This window comes from Aptenodytes patagonicus, chromosome Z (assembly GCF_965638725.1).
Source record: "Aptenodytes patagonicus chromosome Z, bAptPat1.pri.cur, whole genome shotgun sequence".
In the NCBI taxonomy this organism is placed as follows: Eukaryota; Metazoa; Chordata; class Aves; order Sphenisciformes; family Spheniscidae; genus Aptenodytes; species Aptenodytes patagonicus.
In genome coordinates, this window is record NC_134982.1 from 15,782,284 (window position 1) to 15,804,494 (window position 22,211).

Here is a 22,211-nt window from a genome sequence, read left to right on the forward strand (position 1 = left end):
TTGTTTTCTCAAAGTTTTTCATGAAACTTCTTTGAGAACTATCCTTCCTCCGCACCCCAAACAAATTTTCCAGTAATTGTTTGCTAGGTTCAAAAGTCACTGAGAGGAAGACCGACAGGTAGCTGCAATGACAGTACAGTTGCCTCAGCCTTGTTTCCTTTGGAAGTTTTGCTAAATATATGGATGGAAATATAACAACTCTTCTATCCCTTTGTAATGTGGCTCTGATTTCATATGAAAATCTTTAACACATTGACATAGACGAGATACAATGTCAGGCTATTCAGCAAATGTTTGGAGGAGCAAGAGTAATAACATGTCGTCATAAACATGCTGGTGATTCAGGGCCTGAATTAGATGTAAGATGTGGGGTTGGAAATAAATCCACAAGGGCATTTTGCTGAAGATAGTGACTCTCACAGGTTCTTTACTAACAATATACCATCAATCAGCTGTTGTTATATACATTATTCTGATACTCATGCTGGATTTAGATTCTTGAAAATCAGTTTGAAAAAATACCACAAAGAATTATGAAAAAAACGTTGACAAGGGGACAGCATTATGCCATTGACTAACAAAGATAGATAATTCATGCTTTAATGACGGCCACAGACAAATAAAAGATGGAGCACACCCATTGCATCAGCTCATCTATGTTATGATGTTTATTGGTGTATTACTTTGTTTTGATTAGCGATCATTTAAACTGCAGGTGCTTTTAAATCATGGTGTTCCATTGCTCTTGGGTAGCTAGCTGGCCAGCAGAAACTGTGATTTGTAGAATTGGTTTGGAATCCACTACTGTTTTCTAAAAAAGGAGAAAATGACATATGTATTGGTCAAAATTTAAGTGAAACAGTACTCTCATGGCTTACCAAGAACACGATTTCACTGTTTCTCAAATATTACTGTAATGTAAAATAATTCTAATGAAGAATGAATCAAAACACATACTGTGATTTGCAGAAGACTTAAGTATCTGACTTCTGCTGCAAGAGTGAGTACTCAACATGTCTGATATATCAGGAGCCAAAGTTAAGTTAATTTTTTTAAAATAGCTTTTACTATGCCATACCAGAGAAAACATATCTGAATATGTATCATGAATAATCATCATAGTATTTGCTATCATGGCTGAATAAAAACATGTCAATGATATAGTGCAGGAATAAAATTAAGCTGCTTATGAGATTTTTTTAAAATAAGATCAACTTCACTGGATCAAGCAAAGGCTAACTTGATACCCTGTTTTTAGCAAAAAGGCAATAGCACTGACCTAGTGAATGTCCAGGAGTAGGGAAACACATAGAAATACTTTGACAGAATACTTTCCCATCCTGCCAAAATTGATGCTTCAGGGACATCCTGAGTGAGCATGATTATCTACATGTTTGAGAATCTTCCATTAGTTTATGTTGAGGTAAATATGCATTTTAAAATGCATATTTACTTTTGGTATGCCCACTGTGTGAAGGTCTAGTCTTCAGTGTGTTTTGAATCTGCCACTTGCTAGTTTTATTTAATTTCCCCTACTTCTTATACTTGTCTTCCTCATATTACTCTTGATTTTCCAGCTCTGTATCATATTCTTCTCTCAATTTCTCTCTTCCATCTGTGGAATAGCTTACGGAATAAGTAGCTTTGATAGCCTGGAGATGCAGTGTTGTAGGAAGCAGTTTGTAATTCTCTGATGTAGGGCTAGATGGCCCATGAGTGCTGTTACATCTTGCTGGCTAGGCATTCTTCAGGGTGCTTCACAAGTAGAATATTAGATGTAGCTGAACTCTACTGAAGCTGAGAGAGGACAGGCATAGAAAAAAATCTTCTGATACATATTTTTGGTGCAGGTAGAGGTCATGTTACGAGACTTACCATCAGGGTGTTTCAGTGGAGAAACATTCAAAATCCTTTCCCTATCTTGCCACCTCTTTTCTTCTTGTGGCCTCCCAGAAGAGAAGGAACTTATGGTAACATGTTAAGCATAAAACCCAAACACTTCCTTGTGGGCCTGAAAACTCTTACCATCACATCTAAGTAGCAGGCAAGCTTCTTATTCTCAGCAGGTGAAGAAAGTTGAGACCACCTTGCTATTTTATGGACCAGAGCACCTATCCTCAAAATCCTGCTTATTTTTTTGTTTTGCTTTGCAGTATTATATTAAAATTAAAAAAAAAAAAAAAAAAACAACTGACAAAACCATGTAGCTAAACATTTTCTTGAACTATTTTTTTCCAAGCTAAAAGTTTCAAAACTGCTATTACTGTAGCTTTGTTGGATTTAAGCATTCTACTTACCAAGTAAAAGAATTCAGATTCCCAAACTGTCTTTATTTTTTATTTCTGGAAAATATGTCTCTTTCCCTCTCCCTAAGACATAAGTTTTTTGATGAAGAGTCTGACTGGAGATGAAATCTGGATTTTAAGAGCTGGATTTTTAGTTTGTTCTTATCCGGAACTCCATTTTACTCTTGGAGTTCTGTGGTATAACATTACTTGTCAAGACATTCAAATACAAATCTAAACATTCACAAATTCGAGCTACAAGGTGGCTGTTTTTAAAAGCTATATCAAATCACAGATTTAAATGAAACATGTAAGTGGACTTACCCATCATTTCTTCAACTGTATCACTGAAATGCCCCAAATATTGGCTGACTATTTATTCTAAACAGCAATAACACATTAGTACTTAGAGCGGCTGCTTACCTGTTTTTAAGCAGCATAACTATTTTGCTTCTCCACAGGGCCGTTTTTCAACGCTTTCTCCCTGGCATGGTCTGCCACCAGGTTCTGGTGTAGGATTATTACACTGGCGAGTTCGAGTGCTTTCTCCATTGATGCAGGTGGACCAGGTACTCCAACAGCTCCAGCCTCCATCAGTGACTACTGGTGTTAAGACACCATACTAGGATTAGTCCAGCATCTCTCTGTCTTCTGTGCAGTGACAGAAGGATTAATTAGAGCTTTTTACTTGGCACTTTTGAGGGTGGACAAGGTAGACCATGATTCAATTCTTACGTCCTCAGTTATGGTGGCTCTGCAGATCATTGCACCCTCCAGCATACATCCCATCGCACAGATTTGGCTTTTGAAAACGCCCTTGTCAGTGGCGCTGCTTAAGAGCCCAGAGGTTTCAACATTTTTGTCACCCTAGGAAGCTGCCTGAATATCAAACTCTGAGGCCCATTTTGGCCACCTGTGCTTTAAAAACTTGGCCACAGGGAATGAATTTACTGCACAACAAATTTTTTACATTGCCAGTTGTGGAACAGCATTTATCTCCCTCTTCCCCTTCGTGGACCAATCTAATATTAAGCTAGCACAGTAATTATGAAATGTGATCATGTGTTAGCAAACACAGTGCTTTTGCAGGAAACTGAAGACAAAATAGCTTATGATGTGGTGAGATTGCTTTTGCCTGAAATCAGTTTACCATTACTGCACCATTCTTCAATAATGCCCCTGTTTACTTAAATGGACTTGGGGTATCATTCTAAGACACAACAATGTATGTGAGACAATGAACTCTAATTTATAGTGTCCTCTGTACGGAAAGAACCTAGTAACTTACACTAACTTGCACACCATATAGCCATAGCAGTAAGTATAAGGGAGTACTATGACATCATTCTGTCCTTATGAAGGCTCATTTTGTCAGGATGTTGTTCACAATAAAAAATGTGCTCATTTTAGTCTGTCTGGAGTATTTACTAACCTTGAATTAATGTAGATTTGGGAATCTGACAAGCAATTCCCTTAAAGTAGCTTGAGCACATGCATGTACAGGCTCCATCTACCAGCATAAGTGTGCCTCCATTTTTGCAGGGTTCACATTTGCATATACTGTATTCGATAATGTAGTCTTCAATTGCTCTTTCCAAATTTTGTTTCTTTAAATATGCGTTTCTCATTTTAACCGGAACAAGTGTATGTATTGGAGAAGGCTGTAGAAGAAAAAAGCCCGTGCATAACAGATTTTTCCAAAGTTCTGAATCCTTTTGATATACCCATCACTAGTAAGCATCTGAAGAAACTCAAAATGAAGAAAATACCTGAAAGTTCATGATAAACTTGGAGTCTCACCTCCACCTTAGAACAAAAGCTTTCAAACCGTAAGAGCCACAGCTTTGAAGAAGTTGTACTTACCCGTTGCTGTATCACTACTGGAGCATCAACCAAAGAGTTAGCCCACTGTATGTAATCCTCTACATCAACCATTTTGGATCGTCGCAGTAACATTTCTTTTATTTTAACCGAAAAGTCAATCTTCCCTCCATCAACTAAGGAAATGATATCATCAATGATAGCATCATCCTTAAGTTCTGCTGCAGAAAGAAAGAAGAGAGGACGAAGAAGAAAGTGTAACACCCATGCATCTTGAAAAACAGTTGTCCTTTTGGCACAACCAGTCCATCTCTATAAAATGACCATAGAGAGAAGAACCCTTCACTCACTGGTTGTGGTGGAATTAAATCTTTCTTTGCTCATACCTCTTATGTGGGAGGAAATCTTCTATTCTGCAATTAAATTAGAAAACCCTATATCTGAAAGGAAAAGAAGGGGTAGGGCAAAATGAGAGACATTATGGAGATCACAGCCATTTGATAACAAGCCAAGGATAATATGAGTAATGCTACTGTATCACCTCAGCTGAACCAAAAAGGGCAGGAATTGGAATAGTAGGAGCTTCTGCTTCATAACTAAAACACAAGAACAGAGCACTGAAAATAATTGCCTCTTCTGTGCTCAGTAGTAAATCTCCTTGGCTTTTGCAATTTTTAGGTCATGTGATAAAACACTCATCTCCAGACACACAAAGGAGCAGAGAGGAACAATGACAGGCAGGGGAACACAAGTAGCCTAATCAGAGAAAGGGAGCCCCTGCCTTGACTCCTCCCAGGCCTGTCCTGGCAGAGCCATTAGCCCCACAGGATGGGGCTGAGGATGAGTCAACAGCAAGATGAGTCAATGGAAGGGCTCTCTGGATGCAAAAAAGGGTATTTGGGATTGCACAAACTTAAATACTTAGAGTGTATTTAGGGGAGTGCCATTGAAGAGGTAAGGGGAGATCAAGGTGGCTTTGGGAGGAACAAGCATGGGAAAATAGAGGGATAAAGGCACAAAGGGGGACTGATTGCATATAGAAAGGTGGCTGATCAGTGAGCTTGTCTGCCATGTACTGTCCTTGATCTTTGCAGTCTGTCCTGGCTTACCATTAAATTCCATTTCTAACTATCTTCCTGGGTGAGAGGACTCTATTCTGTGTGCATGCATGTGTATGGAGATGTATGTGCCAGCAACTAGAGTTGGACAATGGCTGATGGGGACCTGGTGTTCGTGGTGACAATAACTGGAGCAAGTGAGAATACATATGTCAGTGTGCGGTCACTAGCAAATACCAAGCCAGACTAGCAGGTGAATAGGGTAAGTGGCTTGGGAGCCAAGTATTAAAGTGGCTGTTAGTCTGGCCTAGATATGCACGTGTCTTTAGAGTGAGACAACTGGACGACCTGGCTAGTGGAGTGACCAGGCGCTCTATGCCAAATACTGGAGAAACCCTAAGGTCCTGGGGTTGACCAAGACCTGTTTGCATGTGAGTGTGCGTCTGTGTGAGGCAACTGGAGACAAGAGGATCCAAGCAAGGGCCAATTGCTGGGTAAACTGAGCACCTAAGGGCAGTTACTGGAGGCATCCATAGTGTGTGGGGTGTGTGTGTTGATGTATTTCAGGGGGTCTGTACCAGCAATGGGAGTGGAGCTGTGGGCCTTGGGGTGTTATATATCTGGGTGCCAGCAACAGGGGAGACTAAGGATCCAGTTGATGCTTCAGCTGAATGTCTAAGGTCAGCTGCTGGAGGGATCTGTACTGGCTATATATGTACACTGAGGAGGAGCTGAAATACCTGAGAGTTGTGCTGCCTGGGGAGAACATCTGCTCTATATGACCTTGCCTGAGCAGGGGAGTTGGACAAGATGGCCTCCAGAGGACCCTTCCAACATCAACCATTCTGTGATTCTGTGGTATTTCCCACTGACAGACTTTCACCGTGACCAGATGGAGAGGAGAACAGGATGAAGCCATTGGTGCTGTTTGTGTTTGCCTGAGTGCTGTGCTTCTGTCTATATTGATTTGTGTGGCCAGCAATTTGTGTATGTATGTATGTGTTATATAAGTGTGTTTGTGCGTGTGCCTACTGGGAACACATGCTCAGCCTGGCTTGACCTGGGAGCGTGGAAGTATGGCAGCCTCACCTCTACTGGTCTACTGGATTTGTCCTTTCCCTAACAGCAATAGCTATGTTGATTATAAAAGGGGAAGCAATTGGTATCATCTTTTCTTAAGCAAAATATGTAATTTAAAATAAGGATATACTTACAGTTGGCCTTCACATTAATCTTTTGACATTTACCACCATCAATATTAACATCGGCATGTAGGTCTTTATATGAAATATTGGCATCTAAATGGTAGCCGAGGCATCTTTTCACATCTTCTACAGTGATACCTGGAAATGGAAATAATTAGGTGATTAGAGGGATTGAATGACCGTAAGTAATGTGTTATTATTATTACTGGAGAATACATTTCAGGGCTATTGGAAATGTTTATGGCTTTCTTCTTCCCATTTATCTTCTGCTTTTTCCTATTCCAGGAAATGAATGTGAGGATGACTGTATTTGAAGTGCTTGCACAGAGGCAGGTGAGATCTACAGTGATTAGGAAAATACCAAACCCCTCTAAAAACTAATTTCTATTTTGCTTCATCTAGCTGAAAGCAGATGTCCCTCAAGGGACCACTCTTTCCATATATTCTATTGGAATTTTGTCTTTCTCAGCTGCTTATCATTTGCTCTTTCTATTTGCTAAATTACTCAATCCTCCCAGTCTCTCTCTCCCAACCTCAAACACATTTCTCCATTCCTTTTCCTCATAAAGTTAATTAACACCACTAATCTCTTACAAGTACTCTATTCCCAGAAGTTCTAATCCTCCTCTATCCTCTACTGCCTCCAACACCTCCTTTCTGTTTATTAAACTCAAATATATTATCTGGAACTTCACTTTTGTGTTCAGAAAGAATTTTGTTTAAGATTGATACTTAAAAAAAAAATCCAGCACCACAATCTCCAGGTGCTGAACAGAGTAATACTGGGATGTGTAAGTGACATCTTTGCTCCATGTCCCTTTGCATAGTCTGAACATCTGATAGTAATATTGTTGGTGCTGCATGCAGCAGGTACTTACTTTCTGATCTCCAAAATCAGCATGAGAATTGCCTTTTCTAACTTTATTCCAGAATGATCACTTTAATCCATCACAAAACCACATATAACTGAACTGCACATGAGGGAGGATTAAATTAATATTTTCCTATCTTAACCAGGGCAAGGAAAATTCCAGTGTGAATGTTAAAGTCTGTAAGAACAGTTTCAACACACTCAAGTACACCATGTGATTTCTAGGAAGTTCTTCAATTTATTCCTTATTTTTTGCCACCACCATACTCTTAGATTGATTGTACCACAAGAAAGTAACAACTAGCAAACTGGATTTAAGGTTTAGACAGATTTTCTAGGCATTTGGGATCTCTTGTGAATCATGTCACACCAATTAGTATTGCTAGTATTTTGAAGAGGTTTGTTTAAGATTTTTTTTCTCAGTTACAGACTTAAAATACAGACTTCAAATAATTCTGGAAGTTACAAAGACTGACTCTCATCTCTGTTGAACTCATGTAATTCTGTAATGTTACTGCTGTGCCACAAGCAGCACACACTCAGCTGTGCTGTTTTCAGTAGTGCTCCATATACACAAATTTATCCTCATACATCTCTTTGCATGACTGGAGATTTGGTGGTAATCTACATACCATAGCAAGGCCAACAGAATGCATACCTATTCGAGACATAGCGTAATTATCCAGCACATACACAAGTTCATATTTTCCCCCTACAATTCCAGAGACTGCATAGTGAGTTCCATAATCTTCTAGGAATTTAAAATATCTTCCCTTATCATATTCAGCAGGCAGAAAGTTTAGATCATCAAGGAAACTATCTGTGAGACGGACACCACGACTCCGCATTTGGAATCTTCCCAGATGAATCTCTCCTTTTACGTGCAGAAAGGTTTGGTTCTGAATGCAGGGAGAAGAAAGCAGATGAGAGTGCCATTCTGGTATGCAGCACAGCAAGAAAATCTGTTCTATTTTACTTATAAAGGAACTGCAACACTTTTAAACATGGTATTCAATCTAGCATTTTGGAACAGGGACAAACTTGTTTAATTGAAATTAAAAGTTCTCCAATTTAAACTGAGGAAGCAGCAAGAGATTTAGATGATTTCAGTTCTTCCAGTTTTGCAGAACTCTCCCCTTACTAATTTCAGCAAGCCCTTTGTGATCTATTTGACAACAAGGTCTTCTCTTTAAGTACAGTATCTACCAAAAGTGCCTTTCTGACTTTCATAACATTGAAAAGTAATTCCATATGGCTTGCCAGATAACAGAAGCTGCCCACTGAGGTCAGCTGGAGTTTTGTCTTTGTTTATAGTCAGAGCAGAACTAAGTTCTCTCTTCTTTTGGATCACTTCTCTGTTATTCTCAGACTGTGGAGAAGGAAGGGCACAGATCCAATTAAAAACAAAAAAAACGGAATAACATCGTAAAATAAAAATTAATCAGGAAAAAATCCCTTTGAGGGATTTGACCCATACACACATTCTAACTCTAGGTTTAGTGACTGATATTTTCATAAATTACACTGCAGATGGTTTTATATCATAATCTAAACTAGGACCCAGCTGCTGCCCGTAACACATGACATCTTGTGAAATAGTTGCACTTAAGGCTCTAAGCAAACACATGCCTTCCAAACCCCATTATTATCTGCGGTACTTATGCGACTCCCTTAACGGTAATGCCTAACAGGAGATACGTAAAAGGGATTTAGCAACTGACCATCACATTAGCTGGCACCATTTAAATGATCTTAAACTGCTGACTCAGATGCTGCTTAGGACTGGCAGAAATCTTCAGGCATCTAAATTACTGTGAGGAAACTTTTGTAGGTGCAAATATTCCTGCCATCCAGCATGTACAAAATCTCTTCCTCTCCTGGTGTCCCCGGGCTGCTCCTGGCTTTAACTTGCAGGCGAGTCCTGGAGGGTTCTCAACCAGGGACTGTCACTCCACTAACCTGCAGCAACGTGAGTTTACGGTAATAGACCTCTGCCGGTGACAGCTCATGACTCATTTTCTGAACTGATCTCCGAGCAAGAATTTGAGGCCAAAACTCCTATCACAAGCCACTAGACTATAAGCAGCCTACAATATACCCTGAGTTACAGAACTTGATCTTTTGTGTCTGTGGAGATGAATGTTTTGAGATTTAAATGTTCCACCTCTGTCCCAAGAACACTCATGCCAACACAAAGTCAGTGCTGAATGTCAGCTTCTCTTTATAGTACAGACCTTTCTCTTCAGCATTATTTTAATTAATCAGTTATAAAAGTTATCTTAGTTTTCCCTTATATCCATTTGGTCTCCAGCGCTCTGAGGGGGTCCTAGAAAACAAGGCTGACAAGAAACTTGAAAGATTGAATTAGTTGGGGCAGATCTGTTCTTCCTTGCATGTGGTGTGTCTCAGCACTATGGAGTTGATGTATCTTGTACATGATGGCATGTTGCAATCACAGACTTTGGCATGTATGGTGGGAAAGGGTTTATGACCTGGTTGGTTAATTCCACTAGCATCCAGCTGCTGGATTAGGCCATAGTGTCTAGCATGTCTAGTATCACTTTTTGTGGTCTCTCTCTCTTTGACCTCCCTAGATGCTAAGGCTACTTTTTTACTAGTCAGTACAATGGGATAGGGCCTTTCCTCTGTCTCAAAGGGCAGGTAGCGTGGTATGGCTTGTGTGCAACCCCAAAATAGGCTTGCTTTCTCCAGACCACCTACTGGGAACATTCCCTTCAAACATGCTGCAGGGAACCACAGGATGGACATTGCTTATGAGAGCATGAGAGCTGGCACAGACCAAGACCATGGCAGTGTCCTAGTAAAACTACGGATTATCGTGTGCCAGTGCTAATGCCCATGCCTCTTAGCCCAGGCTAGTTTATTCGTACAGGCATATCCAAATGGCTGAGATCTGACCTTTCAGTTATTATTTTACATGTCTATTTTGTGTTTACCTAGTGTAGGCCTACTCAGTGGCAATTTTTATCCCAGGACTTGACCTAATTTGCCCACACTGCACTAGATCAGAGCTGCTCTCTAATCAAGATGAAATCAGAGATCTTTGGCCCTTTCTAACACCAAGCCCCTGTTAAAGATGGGGGTGGTTGCTAGTCAAGGGTAAACAGTGCGAAAATGAAGCTACATTTGGTTACCCTTTGGCCACGTCTGAAATCCTAACCCTAGTATTGCCAGTATTTAATTTTTGTGAATAAATGTCAGAAAAGCAGCAGGCAGCTAGAATACTTAGAAAGATTAATATTGTGTTATTCTAACACTGTGTAAATTTTACTGTTTGTAAAATAGTTACATTAAACCCTTTAGCTTGATTAAACTTACCCTTTCTGTGGAGCTTTTCAGGATAGAACTTAAGCTTGAATTCTTGCTATAGTGATACTTGAACTTTCCTTCTAAATCATTTTTGTTACTTCCTTCAGTAGGTGTGTATTTCAGAGACAGCTCGACACTGAAGTGTTTTTGTTTTTCTATGTAAACCTCTCGTAACATTTTTACACGATCATGGTAGAACACAGATGTGAAGGCTTTGCCTGCTTTTGTCTTAGGAAAGATAATGAAAAGGTTGTATAAGAAAACAAAACAGGCAGTAATAGAAAAATCTGCATAGCATTTTGAAGTTGTACGTTTTACATAGCTTAGCAGTATATTTTCTTACAGCTCTTTTTTCTTTTAAAAGAAAACAAATGGGAATACCACCCCCTCCCCAAACCACGTCATCTGGATCAGCTCAGTGGTTCAAATCTAAACAGAAAACCGCAGTGACAATATTTCAGTGAGTGTTAAATCTCAGCATGTAACACTATCAAAGTAATTTATGTGTGTCAACAGTTCCTTTACATGTAAGGAGTAGTAGTCTCCAGCTCCTTCCTAGAACACAGACAAGATTTGCTAATAGGTCTCAACATCTGAAATGAATCAGAATTATGATTTTGCTTTCTTTTCTTATAGCAGACAATAGCTAATTCAGAATACCTATTTCAGTGTTGTTTATTTTTGTATACTTTAGCAGAACATAGTGTTTTAGTAACTGAAAATGGTTACGCATCAAAACCAAATATAAGCAATGATCTCTGGGTCAGACTTACTCATTTTGGGCAGGATCTGGTTTAATTTGTCATTGTTCTATGAAGCTCCTACTTACAGTGATAGGCAAAACATTTGGTAAGCAAAATACTGCTTTGATTTCTGAAATGCATCTGATATTGATGTTTCTAAGATCATCAACAGTTTTGGTGTTCAAACCTCACTGGAAGTCATAGTCTAAATCTCAAAAGCCTGTTAGATTTTTTTTCAGTGGGACAGAGAAAGTCATCACTGGTTAGAAAACCCAAGCAGGACCAGAGTATCATAATCTTATTCCTGCCTTTTTATCAGCGTCTTTTGTGTGTCCTTGAAAAAGCAGCTTGATTGTTGCTTTACCCAGTAAAAGTTAAGTGTCATATTCCTTTCTGTACATCTCCTGTTCATCTCATCTGCTCATATTGTAAACATTCCAGAAAGATAGTTTCATTTACTAGGCACAGGTGCAGCAATGAACATGTGGGAATTTATCTGGTGCAACTGAGCTTAACTGCTAAAGCAAATGATAATATAACCTGTTTCCCTCTGGACTTTATCAAAAGCTTGATGCTAAAAAGCTGCTGCTGCCTGATTCAAGAGATGTGTCAAGTCTTCCAAAAGGATGTCAGGATTCATCATTCAATTAAACACAACCTAGTTTGCATGGAAGGACTTAGACTTACATCGTAAGTGAGAACACCCACGTTCCATGGCTTGCGGTAGTATGTCCGTGTGTTTCCATCACGCACCCTTTCACAAAGACCATTGAAAAAGTCATTGTCAAATGGGCTGGCCATTGGCTGCATCCCTAAAACATTGATTCTACGAGAGAAATACAGGAGAGGTTACGCTTCAAAAAAGGAGGTGTCAGCACCCATAGCCTGTAGACAATGGTATTATGACTGGAAAAGCCAGATTCTGTAAGAGATGGGGACTATAGCTGTGGAACTGAGTCTTGCTTCATCCGCAGCAGCTTGCCTCATCTCTTGTGGTCCTCTCATCTGTGTAATGGAGGTAATGATACATCTTTTGTAAAGCACTTTAAGGGGCCACGTATGAGAAATAAACAAATAAAAGACAGATGTTAAACATCAAACACAGTGAAAACCTTAGGAATAAAAGGAGGTAAAAAACATTTCTTCTTGACCAATATATTTGTGAGGAAGCATTCCTTATAGGTTTAAAAGGGACATCTCAACAGCTACTTTTAACCTGTCTTTTTCATTACTTATGTTAGTTTGTTTGCTGGTAGGGACTTTGGTATCAAGGGTGTACAAGACCCATCAAATCTGTAGAAGGAACACACAGCTACTCCTAGCATTGTCTTTTCTCCCAGGGTGTGACCTGGTAGAGTAAGAGAATTCCCTGGAATGGAGGAGAGGAAATCTGAACCGCTACAGATCCAGAGAAGCGGGCATATCGGCTGTATAGCTCTATGCAGCTACACACCAATGTACAAGACATACTTCCAAAAATAACTGCTCCTTGGAGGATTCTATATCTTTTTTTTTCCTTTCTATGTCTGTTTCATAGATTTGAATATTTTCAGTATTTCCAATATTTATGTCTGATACATGTCCATATACCTATCTGAGTGCAGAAAGTGGTTATCAATTCATCAAAGTCGCTAGCATCACTACTGCACATCTATACAAGATTTTCTCATGGAAGATTTTAGTAATGGATTATAATAGAAATAATAAAGAAGCTACTTCTAAAAATGCCTAAGTACCTGGCTTACTTCCCCATGCTACAAGGGCAGCATTTTGTCTCTTGCGCAGTAATACTATTATCAAAATTAAATGACAAGGATGCATCCTTTTTATTTATACACAAGGTGGTGCTGTAGTATACTTTCATTTTCATTTGTTCCAGTTTGGATAGCTGCCTTCTAACTCGATTTGTAGATAAACAATACGTCACACTTTCTTTTTGTTTGAAAAGAAAGAAATCCAGAAGGGTCTGAGAATAGAAAGATTATTTTTCGACTTAGATTAATGAGGAAAACTCCTGTAAAGAACAAAGATCTGGGAAGTGGAGAATGCAATACTGGAAAAAAGCTGCAAGCAGAGTGTTGTTGCAGTAAGGCATCTCATTGTATAAATAATCAAGATATATTTTCTTCCTTTTAGACATGCATGTTAGTAAAGGAATTGGGAATGACTGATTTGTTATGAAATATCACTTGAAAGATATCTATGTATCTATAAGCTTTACATTTAAATAATAAGTATTGTAATATATTCATGTAACTTCTATATATGATTCTGTGTATTAACATAATGATTGATTTACACTGTCTATAGAAATATTTTATCCTCCCGAAGTATACAAAACAGTAGTTGCTCTTCCAAAAGCTACATAGCATTTCTGAATACAAATGCAAACATGATTCAGATTCTACTTTTGGGAATGTCAGTGTGCCCCAGTGTTTTCAGCTGGCTTTGGAGACAGTCCTAGACTCTTCACAAGGCCCAATACTACTTTTTCCTTCATTACATACCCTTGCCCTGCAGCCCTGCCAACTTCAGACACATCAATATCATGGTTACGGCATGGTGATCGTGGGTCGGATTCACAGTTATCTTCATCAGAAAAGTCTCCACAGTCATTATCTACATTACACACAAGTTGTCGCTTTATACATCGACCTAATCAAAGAATAAAACATTGAATGAATGCATTTTTTTTCCAAGATGGACTTGAAATGACACCCCCAGCTACACTTTACTGAGATCTTCCTCTTTGTATATTTCTATTATTGTCACGAGGAATTAGAGTCCTACAACCTGCCTCCTTCAAATGAAAAATAACCCCACACTACTATATTTACTTATGAGTTTAGTAGGATGGCAAAGAAAAGTAAGTGACAGGAGAACTGCTGTCATTTGCAGGAAGTGGTTACTTCCTGTGACTGTTTCTATGTTAATCTTTGATTATTAGTGTTGGGTTTTTTTAATTTGTGTTAAGAGAATACAGGAAAATATCAATTCAATATTAACAAAGAATTATTTCTAAATTGTTTAAATTGTTTCTATGTGGACTATGTTATTTGGACACTGTAGTGTCCAAAACTATAGTGATTTGTGCTCTAAAGCAACAGTGAAGTAGTAATTCTCCTGAGGTTGCGTATCATGGGTTTTACAAAGACTGTTTTTTTTTCTACAGGATTTAAAGATTTGGGGTAAATTTAATAACAACAACAACAACAATAATAATAAGTAATATAATAAATAATAAGTAATAATATAATGTATAATAATAAAATAAAAATAAAATACAATATATAATACAGAATATATAATATGTAATATATAAAATATAATAATAATAAAATAAAAAAACCCAACAACACTTGTTGATATCAACTGCGTCACCTGTAAGTACCACACAATGGCTGTGAACTAGCAGTTAAACACATACTTTCTAACTTTACTTTCTCTACTTGCACTTCACAGTATTTGAGATAAAGACAATACTGACAACGTCTTGGGTCTCAAAATTCACTTACCATCTTTCTTTTTCTGTTTTGACTAGTTTTATTACTGTCATCTTTTCCTGTTTTATTTTGATTTATGATGAATCTTGAACATTGCATTCATTCATACGCCATGAATGTATCACTTCACAAATTTACATCCTACTTTGGATCTAGAGGCATTCTGGTCTCCAGCTAGCATCTATCATACTGCTTCAGTCAGTAAACACTGAGCACTGCTCAGCAACAACGAAAACATCCCTGTGTTATCAACACTGTTTTCAGCACAAATCCAAAACATAGCCCCATCCTAGCTACTATGAAGAAAATTAACTCTAACCCAGCCAAACCCAGCATATTCCCTATCCATTTTGTTAAAATTCCTTCAGTGCTAGTTTTTCCCAGTGATTTTTCACAAAACATAGTGATTCTGTAGTAGGTGGGGCAGTTATGCTAGAAGAAAGGACACTCATAGTATGGTCAGCTTTTAACCATGGAGTAGAAATTACAGGAGAAGAATTTAAACTAGACACAAATTATAATGGGAGATGAGAGGAATGTACCCCTTCTCAAGCATTGTTCATGCTGTGGTTTTGGCGTTGTGGCTCTGCAACCCACCTGTCTACACACTGGGGACTCTGTTTAATCCCTAGCAATAAGGCACTGCTTCAGGAAATCATCCCCAACTAGAAAAGCACTGAAGCATACCTCTCTTTTTGTGTATGTATTTTGCCTTCAATGGAAACTGATTTCACTTCTTCACAGAACTAAGTAAAATGTGAGTTATTGCATAACTCACTATGGCACGAAAACAAAACTTACCAGAATTGCATTGAAAGTCAGTACCACAGTCTGGTTCTGGTTCTTCAGGACAAACTTGGCTGGTTTTACAGCTTTGTGTATCTCCTAAGGTCTCCAGGCATGGTGTTCCACCAAACTGTCCGAATCTTTCAATACGTCTAGAGCGAAACTTGAAGGATAAATAACACTATTAACATTTCTTAGAGAGAAAAGAGAACTACCAGAACTGAAGGATTTCCAGTTGAACTTAGAACTTTTCAAAATGAAGCATCTTTGGTGAAATTTTTTGTTGAAAATCCATAGGCACAGCTCATGGTGTAAAAAAAGTGTACAGGAACATTGAATTAATAATAATGTCGTAGCAAGTATGTAGAGATGCTTATTTTTCACTGTTTAGTTTATTTCACTATTTTCATTATTTTCAATCCAGGGAGGAAATGCATCACACATCTTTTGTATGTTTTCAAGTCTTTCATTTTTTTTAAGTCTCGTAAGAACCCCCCTAAGAAAATAAAAATCTGCTTTTGACAAAAATTGCTTTTTATTTAAAAAGGGAAATTGTATTGAAAAGTAATGTTCTTAATAGAAACATCCACATGGCCAAAATAGATAAGTTCTATCAACAAAACATTTTGAATGAGAACGCTTGACCAGTCTTGTACATCTGGATGTAGTCTTCTCTTACTCTCATGGCTTCAGATCTGAAATGATTATGGGTTTCATCAAATCATGAACATACAACATTAAGAGTTGCAACCTGATATTTTCCCATAATCAAAAGGCAGACAGATAATGTCCCTTTGGTTGTGGCTTTGGAACAAAGACTTCCAACTATAGCTTACCCTTTCATAGGTGCATGGGTCGCAGGGCCCCCACATGCTCCAGCTGCTCAGCTTACAATCTATCGGAGATGGAGCATTCAGTTCTCTTGTTCCCCTGTGGAAAGCTTTTTCTGAAGAGCTGTCAGACAAAACATTCCAGTACAGTCCTGGGCAGTACACTAAAATCACATGTGAGTTTGTATTTAAACCATAGACCAATATTTTGGAAGCATCTTCAAGCTGTTTTCTGCTTCACTTTCATGGCAGTACTTGGTACTTAGGTGTATAAACAGCTGCCTAATCTTAAATTCTTTGGTGGTTTAAAATTACATTAAAAAAAACTTTGAAGACTTAATAAGCCAGCTCTTTTTCCCTTTTTTAGATCTTTGTGCATACTCATGCTCTTCTGGTGGGTCATGTTATTGAAGAGAATCAAACAATAATACACAGAGGACATCTGCAGTTCCCCTATTCAGACAGTGGCTGCGCTCCCCATACTTAAAGCTGAAGGCAAAGGCACAGCAGCACGTCTGAAATAGATGTAACCTCAATACATGCCTTCGTGATTTTTTAGCTTATTAACTTTAATGGGGTTGCCCTTAAGCCTAGATAAAAGTTTAAATGCTTTCCTGAGTTGAAAGAAGGCTCGTAAATAAAGGTATTATTTGCTACTAGGCTAACTTACATCGTTGGAGAAACCAGACAAGTGTTTAACTATCTAAGTGCTCTTCAGCTTGCCAGGTTGAATACTTTGCCAGTTAGGCCTATATTTTCTAAAGTGACTCTTCATTTTGGTCCCCAATTTTAAATGCCATGAAACTCCTGGCTCTCAGTAGGTGAAAGGCCATCACTTTATAGAAATCGAGTTTCTTTAAAGCACCCACAGTTAGACATTAAAAACTGATGCACTATAGGATGACTTGTTAATTTTAAAAACCAAGGCCAATAGTTTACTGGTGACCCTATCTTCACAGCTAACAATGCTGGAAAGCAGAGGAATGGAGGAGCATTGTAGTCTAACTTGCCTGATTTGCTCCCTATAATTTCTTCCAATTTGGCCTTACATGCTGAGTATTCATCCAGTGTGAAGCAATTCTCTCTCTGCATCTCTCCAGGTTAGTGCTATTGCCTCTGCTCTACAATGGGACCTTCTTTGCTTAGCCCAGCTGGTTGGCAGATCTGCAGCTCCCGCAGTGTGATGTATGGGCTTCAGTTGCAGGCAGGGCCTTGCCCTCCACTCTTTGACCCCTTTCCCTCGTACAAGTATGTCAGGAGTCCAAACAAATGTAACCTGATTCCACAAGATTGAGAAATCTGCAGTTTGGACAAGGAAGATATACCAGTTGGTTCAGCTTTCTGGTGCCATTTATTGTATGTTCAGGTTACATACATAGTACGTTGTTATTGAGACACTAAATCAACCTATGTCTCTTTCCAGCTATTGAATCTTAAGCAGCTCAGGGATCACAGGGTTGTTGTGCAACCTTTTATAAACTCAGCTGACCCTGACTGGCTCTGATGCCTCAGACTTCTGCTGTCACATGCAGCAGCAGTAAACATACACCACAGCTGCTGCTGGAAGTATCTGTTATCACGCACTCCCACTATCTTGCCTGCTGCTCCTAAACAACTCTCTTCCCAGAAGTCTCCTGACCTCAAGCTAGGGCCTGCAGTAAATGGATCCTTGGCTGAGGATGTTGCTTTTAACAGGTGGGATTCTGAAAAAAGGAAACAGTAAAAAGCACAAATATGTCCAATATCTGTGGACAGCAGAAATGAGATAAAGAATTAAGAACTGTCTCCATACAATAGGGACCTCCCAAACTCTTAGCTGGTAGGGAAGTATGAAGCTTTGCTGTGTGCCTGGCACCAGGAGTACTGGGGTACCTGATAGAGGATGCAGATCCAACTTTGTGAAAAGTCCATTTTACACAGAATTCCCTTCACTAATTCTCTGGTGGACTCTGAGCACCTAAATCACTAACCCACTGGTTGGCAGCTGAAAGTGCTGGGAAGTTGGGAGATGGCATTGAATACCTGCCTTGTTCTTACACTACACCCTGAACATCCTTTAATGACCACTATCAGGAATAAAGTAATGGATCAGCCGCCTCTTTGCTCTGACCCAGAAAGACTGTGATTAGATTAATCATGGTACTTTTAATCTGAGCCTTTTCTTCTACTTCCACATGCCCACTTAGAGGTCAGCTTTCTTTCTCCAGTGCTGTTGAGGTTTACAGATCCCAAAACACTCTGCAAGGTGTGTGTGTATTTCAAATATTGACTGAGCATGCATGCTTACATACGTCAGAATGATACTTCAGCCTGGGAACAGATACAGTTTTTTCAAATTGTAATTCCATCTGAAGTTGCGCTGCAGTCACACTTACACTGTGTTATATTAAGGTTTATAACTCAAAAATAAGAAAGAAAAAGAAAGAGGTATACCGCATCTCTTAGAAACTTCTTCAGAAAAGGCTAAGTCCTAGAAGGTAGTTATACAGAAGATGGAGGCACCATGCAGAAGTTACTTCAGGGGAAATGCCATCTGACTATAAAAAAAAACTTTACCATGAGAACAATTAAATATTGGAATAGGTTACACAGGGAAATGGTAGGATGTCCCTCACTGGAAATATTCAAGACTGCTTGACAGGACCCCTGGATTACCTAATCTAAGGCCCTGCTTTGAACAGAACATTGTACAAGCTCTCCAGAGGTCCCTTCCAACCTAGGCTTTTCAATGTATTCTACAGTTCTATGAAATTCTGGAAAGTGGTAATGTATTTGAAATTTGATTGAGCCCTCCAGCCTCTTCAAAAACAATTCCTTCTCCTATAATTAGCTCATCTTACAAATACTTCAGCAATACTACAATTTACTGTAACTTCATAATAAGCAGGCAATGCTTTGAAAAGTTGCTGTACAGTATTCTATTAAATATTTTTCCACCACTCAGCATGACAGTAACATCAACAGAGGGAATGAATGAAAATCTACTGGTCTGGCAAATGGATGAGAATCAGCTTGTTCCTTCCTGTATCTGTAAAAATGGCTGCATATATGAACTTTCCGTCTCCTTACTGATGTAGGACTGTAAACCTCTGAGTAACAACACCTATTCTGGCATCTTGGGTTGAAGACTGACAGGTTGTCCTTAAAGATAGTAGGAGTGGGAACCCTTAGACCCTAAAGATATATTGAGGCACCTAATAGGATTTCTAAAGGCAGATGGCTATCTTATTCCTAGCAATTATCAGGTATTTTAGGCACTGTAGAAGTTTACATGGAAATGCATTTCTGAACTTTTAAATTATTACCTTAAAAATGCAGCCAAAATCCCTTGCAGGTAATAAGAACGAACCATGAAGAGCAGTGTCTAGGAGGAGTGCCTAAAGAAGCGATCAGACTCCAGCTAGTACAGATCCTAAAGACTCTCCCAAAGGTTCCTATGTCATTATTTTGAGTCTAAAATAAAAATCCCAGGCAGGAAAGGCTGGGTTGAACTTTTCAGTGCAAATGGGGAATTCTTGCCATCACCTGTCTGCTAACCAGAGTTGATGGTAGTCTTTGAGCTGACTTTCAGGTGGCACAGGTTTTCATGTAATCATGCAAGAATATTCATTGAGTGATGTACACACAGCCCTGGGGCCCCTCTATGTTAGTGTACATGATTTGCTGCAGATCCAGCTTTAAGGTTTTGGATTTACTTGAGGTTAGAGAAGAAAGAAAATTAGAAAAAGCTCATTGCAAATGAGTCTCATGAACTCTGAAACACTAACAATGCATCTACTATCCAGATTGATCTGGAAACTCAAAGGGACACATATGGAAAGAGCATTTTATTCAACAACATCGTTTAGAAAAAACAAAATTATTAGGAAGATTGGCAGGCTTGCCACCTCCGCATTAAACCTGGGAAGAAGGGGTTACTGAAAAACCATGCTGAAACAGGAGATATTAAGTCACACAATTTAAATATGAGAGGAGGTAAAAGCGGTTCAGCTACTGAAGAATGTCACTGAAGGTGGCAGTTAGGAGCAAGAACATCAGAGACAAGCGTGGAAATTGAAATACCTTCTCTGCTATCCATTATTGGGGAGGTTTGAGGGACACGAGTGCTCTTTGGAAAGGAAAAGCCATTTCACAATCAGTACACAAAATTGCTCACACCTTGTCTTGGATTGCACAATACACTCTGTACACCCTCAGGCCACACAGCTTTGGTGATTTGTTGTTCATCCACACTTCAAAATACAGAGCTGTTCAGTCCATCAGTTACAAAACTGATGACTCAAGAAAAAGTCATGGTTTGACAATTAGCACTGACCAAGAGAGAAGGCATGGCTCTTTTCAATTTGGAGACATGATAGCATCACATGAGGGCATAATTTTGCCAACTGTAGTTGCTAGCACAATCATGAAGCTGCATAGTCTTTTGTATGATGTGAAGTCAAGCTGCTGGCCCACATTGCCTGCTATGAACTCTCTGTAATAATCATATCTTCTGGCTGGGCTGTTTCTAACTGAATATATCAAGCCTGTGCTGTAATTGGATCTGAATGCCAAAATAATAATAACCATCAAAACATAAGGGGAGAGGGAAGCAGCAATCCTTATAGTTTTGAAGGCTGGTCTTCAAAGTCTATCATGTATTTCAAGCGATAATAGCAGCAGCCACCCTCAGGCCTAGACACAACATGCAAGAGGCAATACTTGGTTGTGCTGATAGTATTCACGTCATCACAAAATGCTTCACATACTGCAGTTTAAGTCTTAAAGCAGATGGATCCCAGTTTATTCTTAATGTACATATATCTATTATGAGACTCGCATTCTTTCACCACTTAGTACTGACCATTCTCATAAATGACATACAGACTAGGCAGCTCTATTTCTGGTAGCATAGCTTTTCAGTTGTTTTCACATGATATTTTTGTAGGGACTAAGCCTTTAGTTCTCCTTCTAGTGATACTTACAGTGAAAAAGCAAAGGCTCTATTTCCAAAGAATTAGAAATAGGTAGTCTAGGAGACTTTAAATAAGAATAGAAGTACTGTCAGCATAAAATTGTGCTTCTTCAGAAAGAAACAGACTGAGATTAGATTATATTTTCACACTCAGTGTGCAATAGAAAACAGTTGCCTGAGCTCCACCTCCCTACAAGAAGATGGCTTCAACAGCTATCAGTCACCTTTATTGTGCCACATACCAAAATAAAAGGATAAACCATTTCTATGTGACTCCTTGAAATACAGCAAGAAGTAGTTTCCTTTTTCTTTGGATATCTGTGCAAGCTACCATTAGAAATGTCTGCATTGGAGGTTTATGCTCTGTATAGGAGAAAGAACACAGTATAGACATCTGCAGAAGACCAAGGACACTTACCTTCCGCTTTCCCCCAAAAGTGAGGCAGCCACCTCTAAATTGCATAGTATGGATATAAACTGCAGAATAACATGCATGCTTCTCATTTTGTAGCTGAATAGACAAGAATTGCCGTGACTGAATTTGTAACTTCTTTATTTGTTCCTTTTGTTATTTATTACCAAGAGAACAAACAAAAAGCAGTGCTTACTGAAGAATGCCAGTTACTGGCCAAAACTGACTTACGGTAAGTGCTCTAAAGTCCACTTTTCAGAAAATTCCACTTTTTCCTGCGTGAGACTGGGAAATAGTGTAAAGTAGTTTCAAGATTAAAAACAAACCATTTTTGTTTATGGTACCTTTTAAATATGGGAAAGACATTTTCTATTTAATTAGAGAAGACTTAACTGCCTAGTAAAAAACTGTCT

At 38.8% G+C, this 22,211-nt stretch overlaps 1 protein-coding gene across 3 annotated transcripts; it reads right to left on the reverse strand.

Annotated features, from left to right (window-relative positions):
- Positions 1 to 2,708: 2,708 nt before the first annotated feature.
- Positions 2,709 to 21,890, reverse strand: C9 (complement C9). 3 transcript variants are annotated; one of them, XM_076362401.1, is made up of 11 exons: positions 21,805 to 21,890; positions 16,439 to 16,556; positions 15,618 to 15,765; positions 13,821 to 13,968; positions 12,001 to 12,139; positions 10,580 to 10,798; positions 7,899 to 8,139; positions 6,379 to 6,507; positions 4,149 to 4,327; positions 3,718 to 3,946; positions 2,709 to 2,888 (listed from the first exon to the last, which is right to left on the reverse strand). In XM_076362401.1, exons 1-11 carry the CDS (start codon positions 21,888 to 21,890, stop codon positions 2,728 to 2,730), a joined length of 1,797 nt encoding a protein of 598 aa, XP_076218516.1. In that variant the 3' UTR covers positions 2,709 to 2,727. The 3 variants fall into 3 exon arrangements, with proteins under 3 accessions (XP_076218516.1, XP_076218518.1, XP_076218517.1); XM_076362402.1 differs by having other exon boundaries at positions 2,871 to 2,936; positions 21,805 to 21,882; XM_076362403.1 differs by lacking the exon at positions 16,439 to 16,556 and having other exon boundaries at positions 21,805 to 21,882.
- Between the last annotated feature and the right edge of the window lie 321 nt (positions 21,891 to 22,211).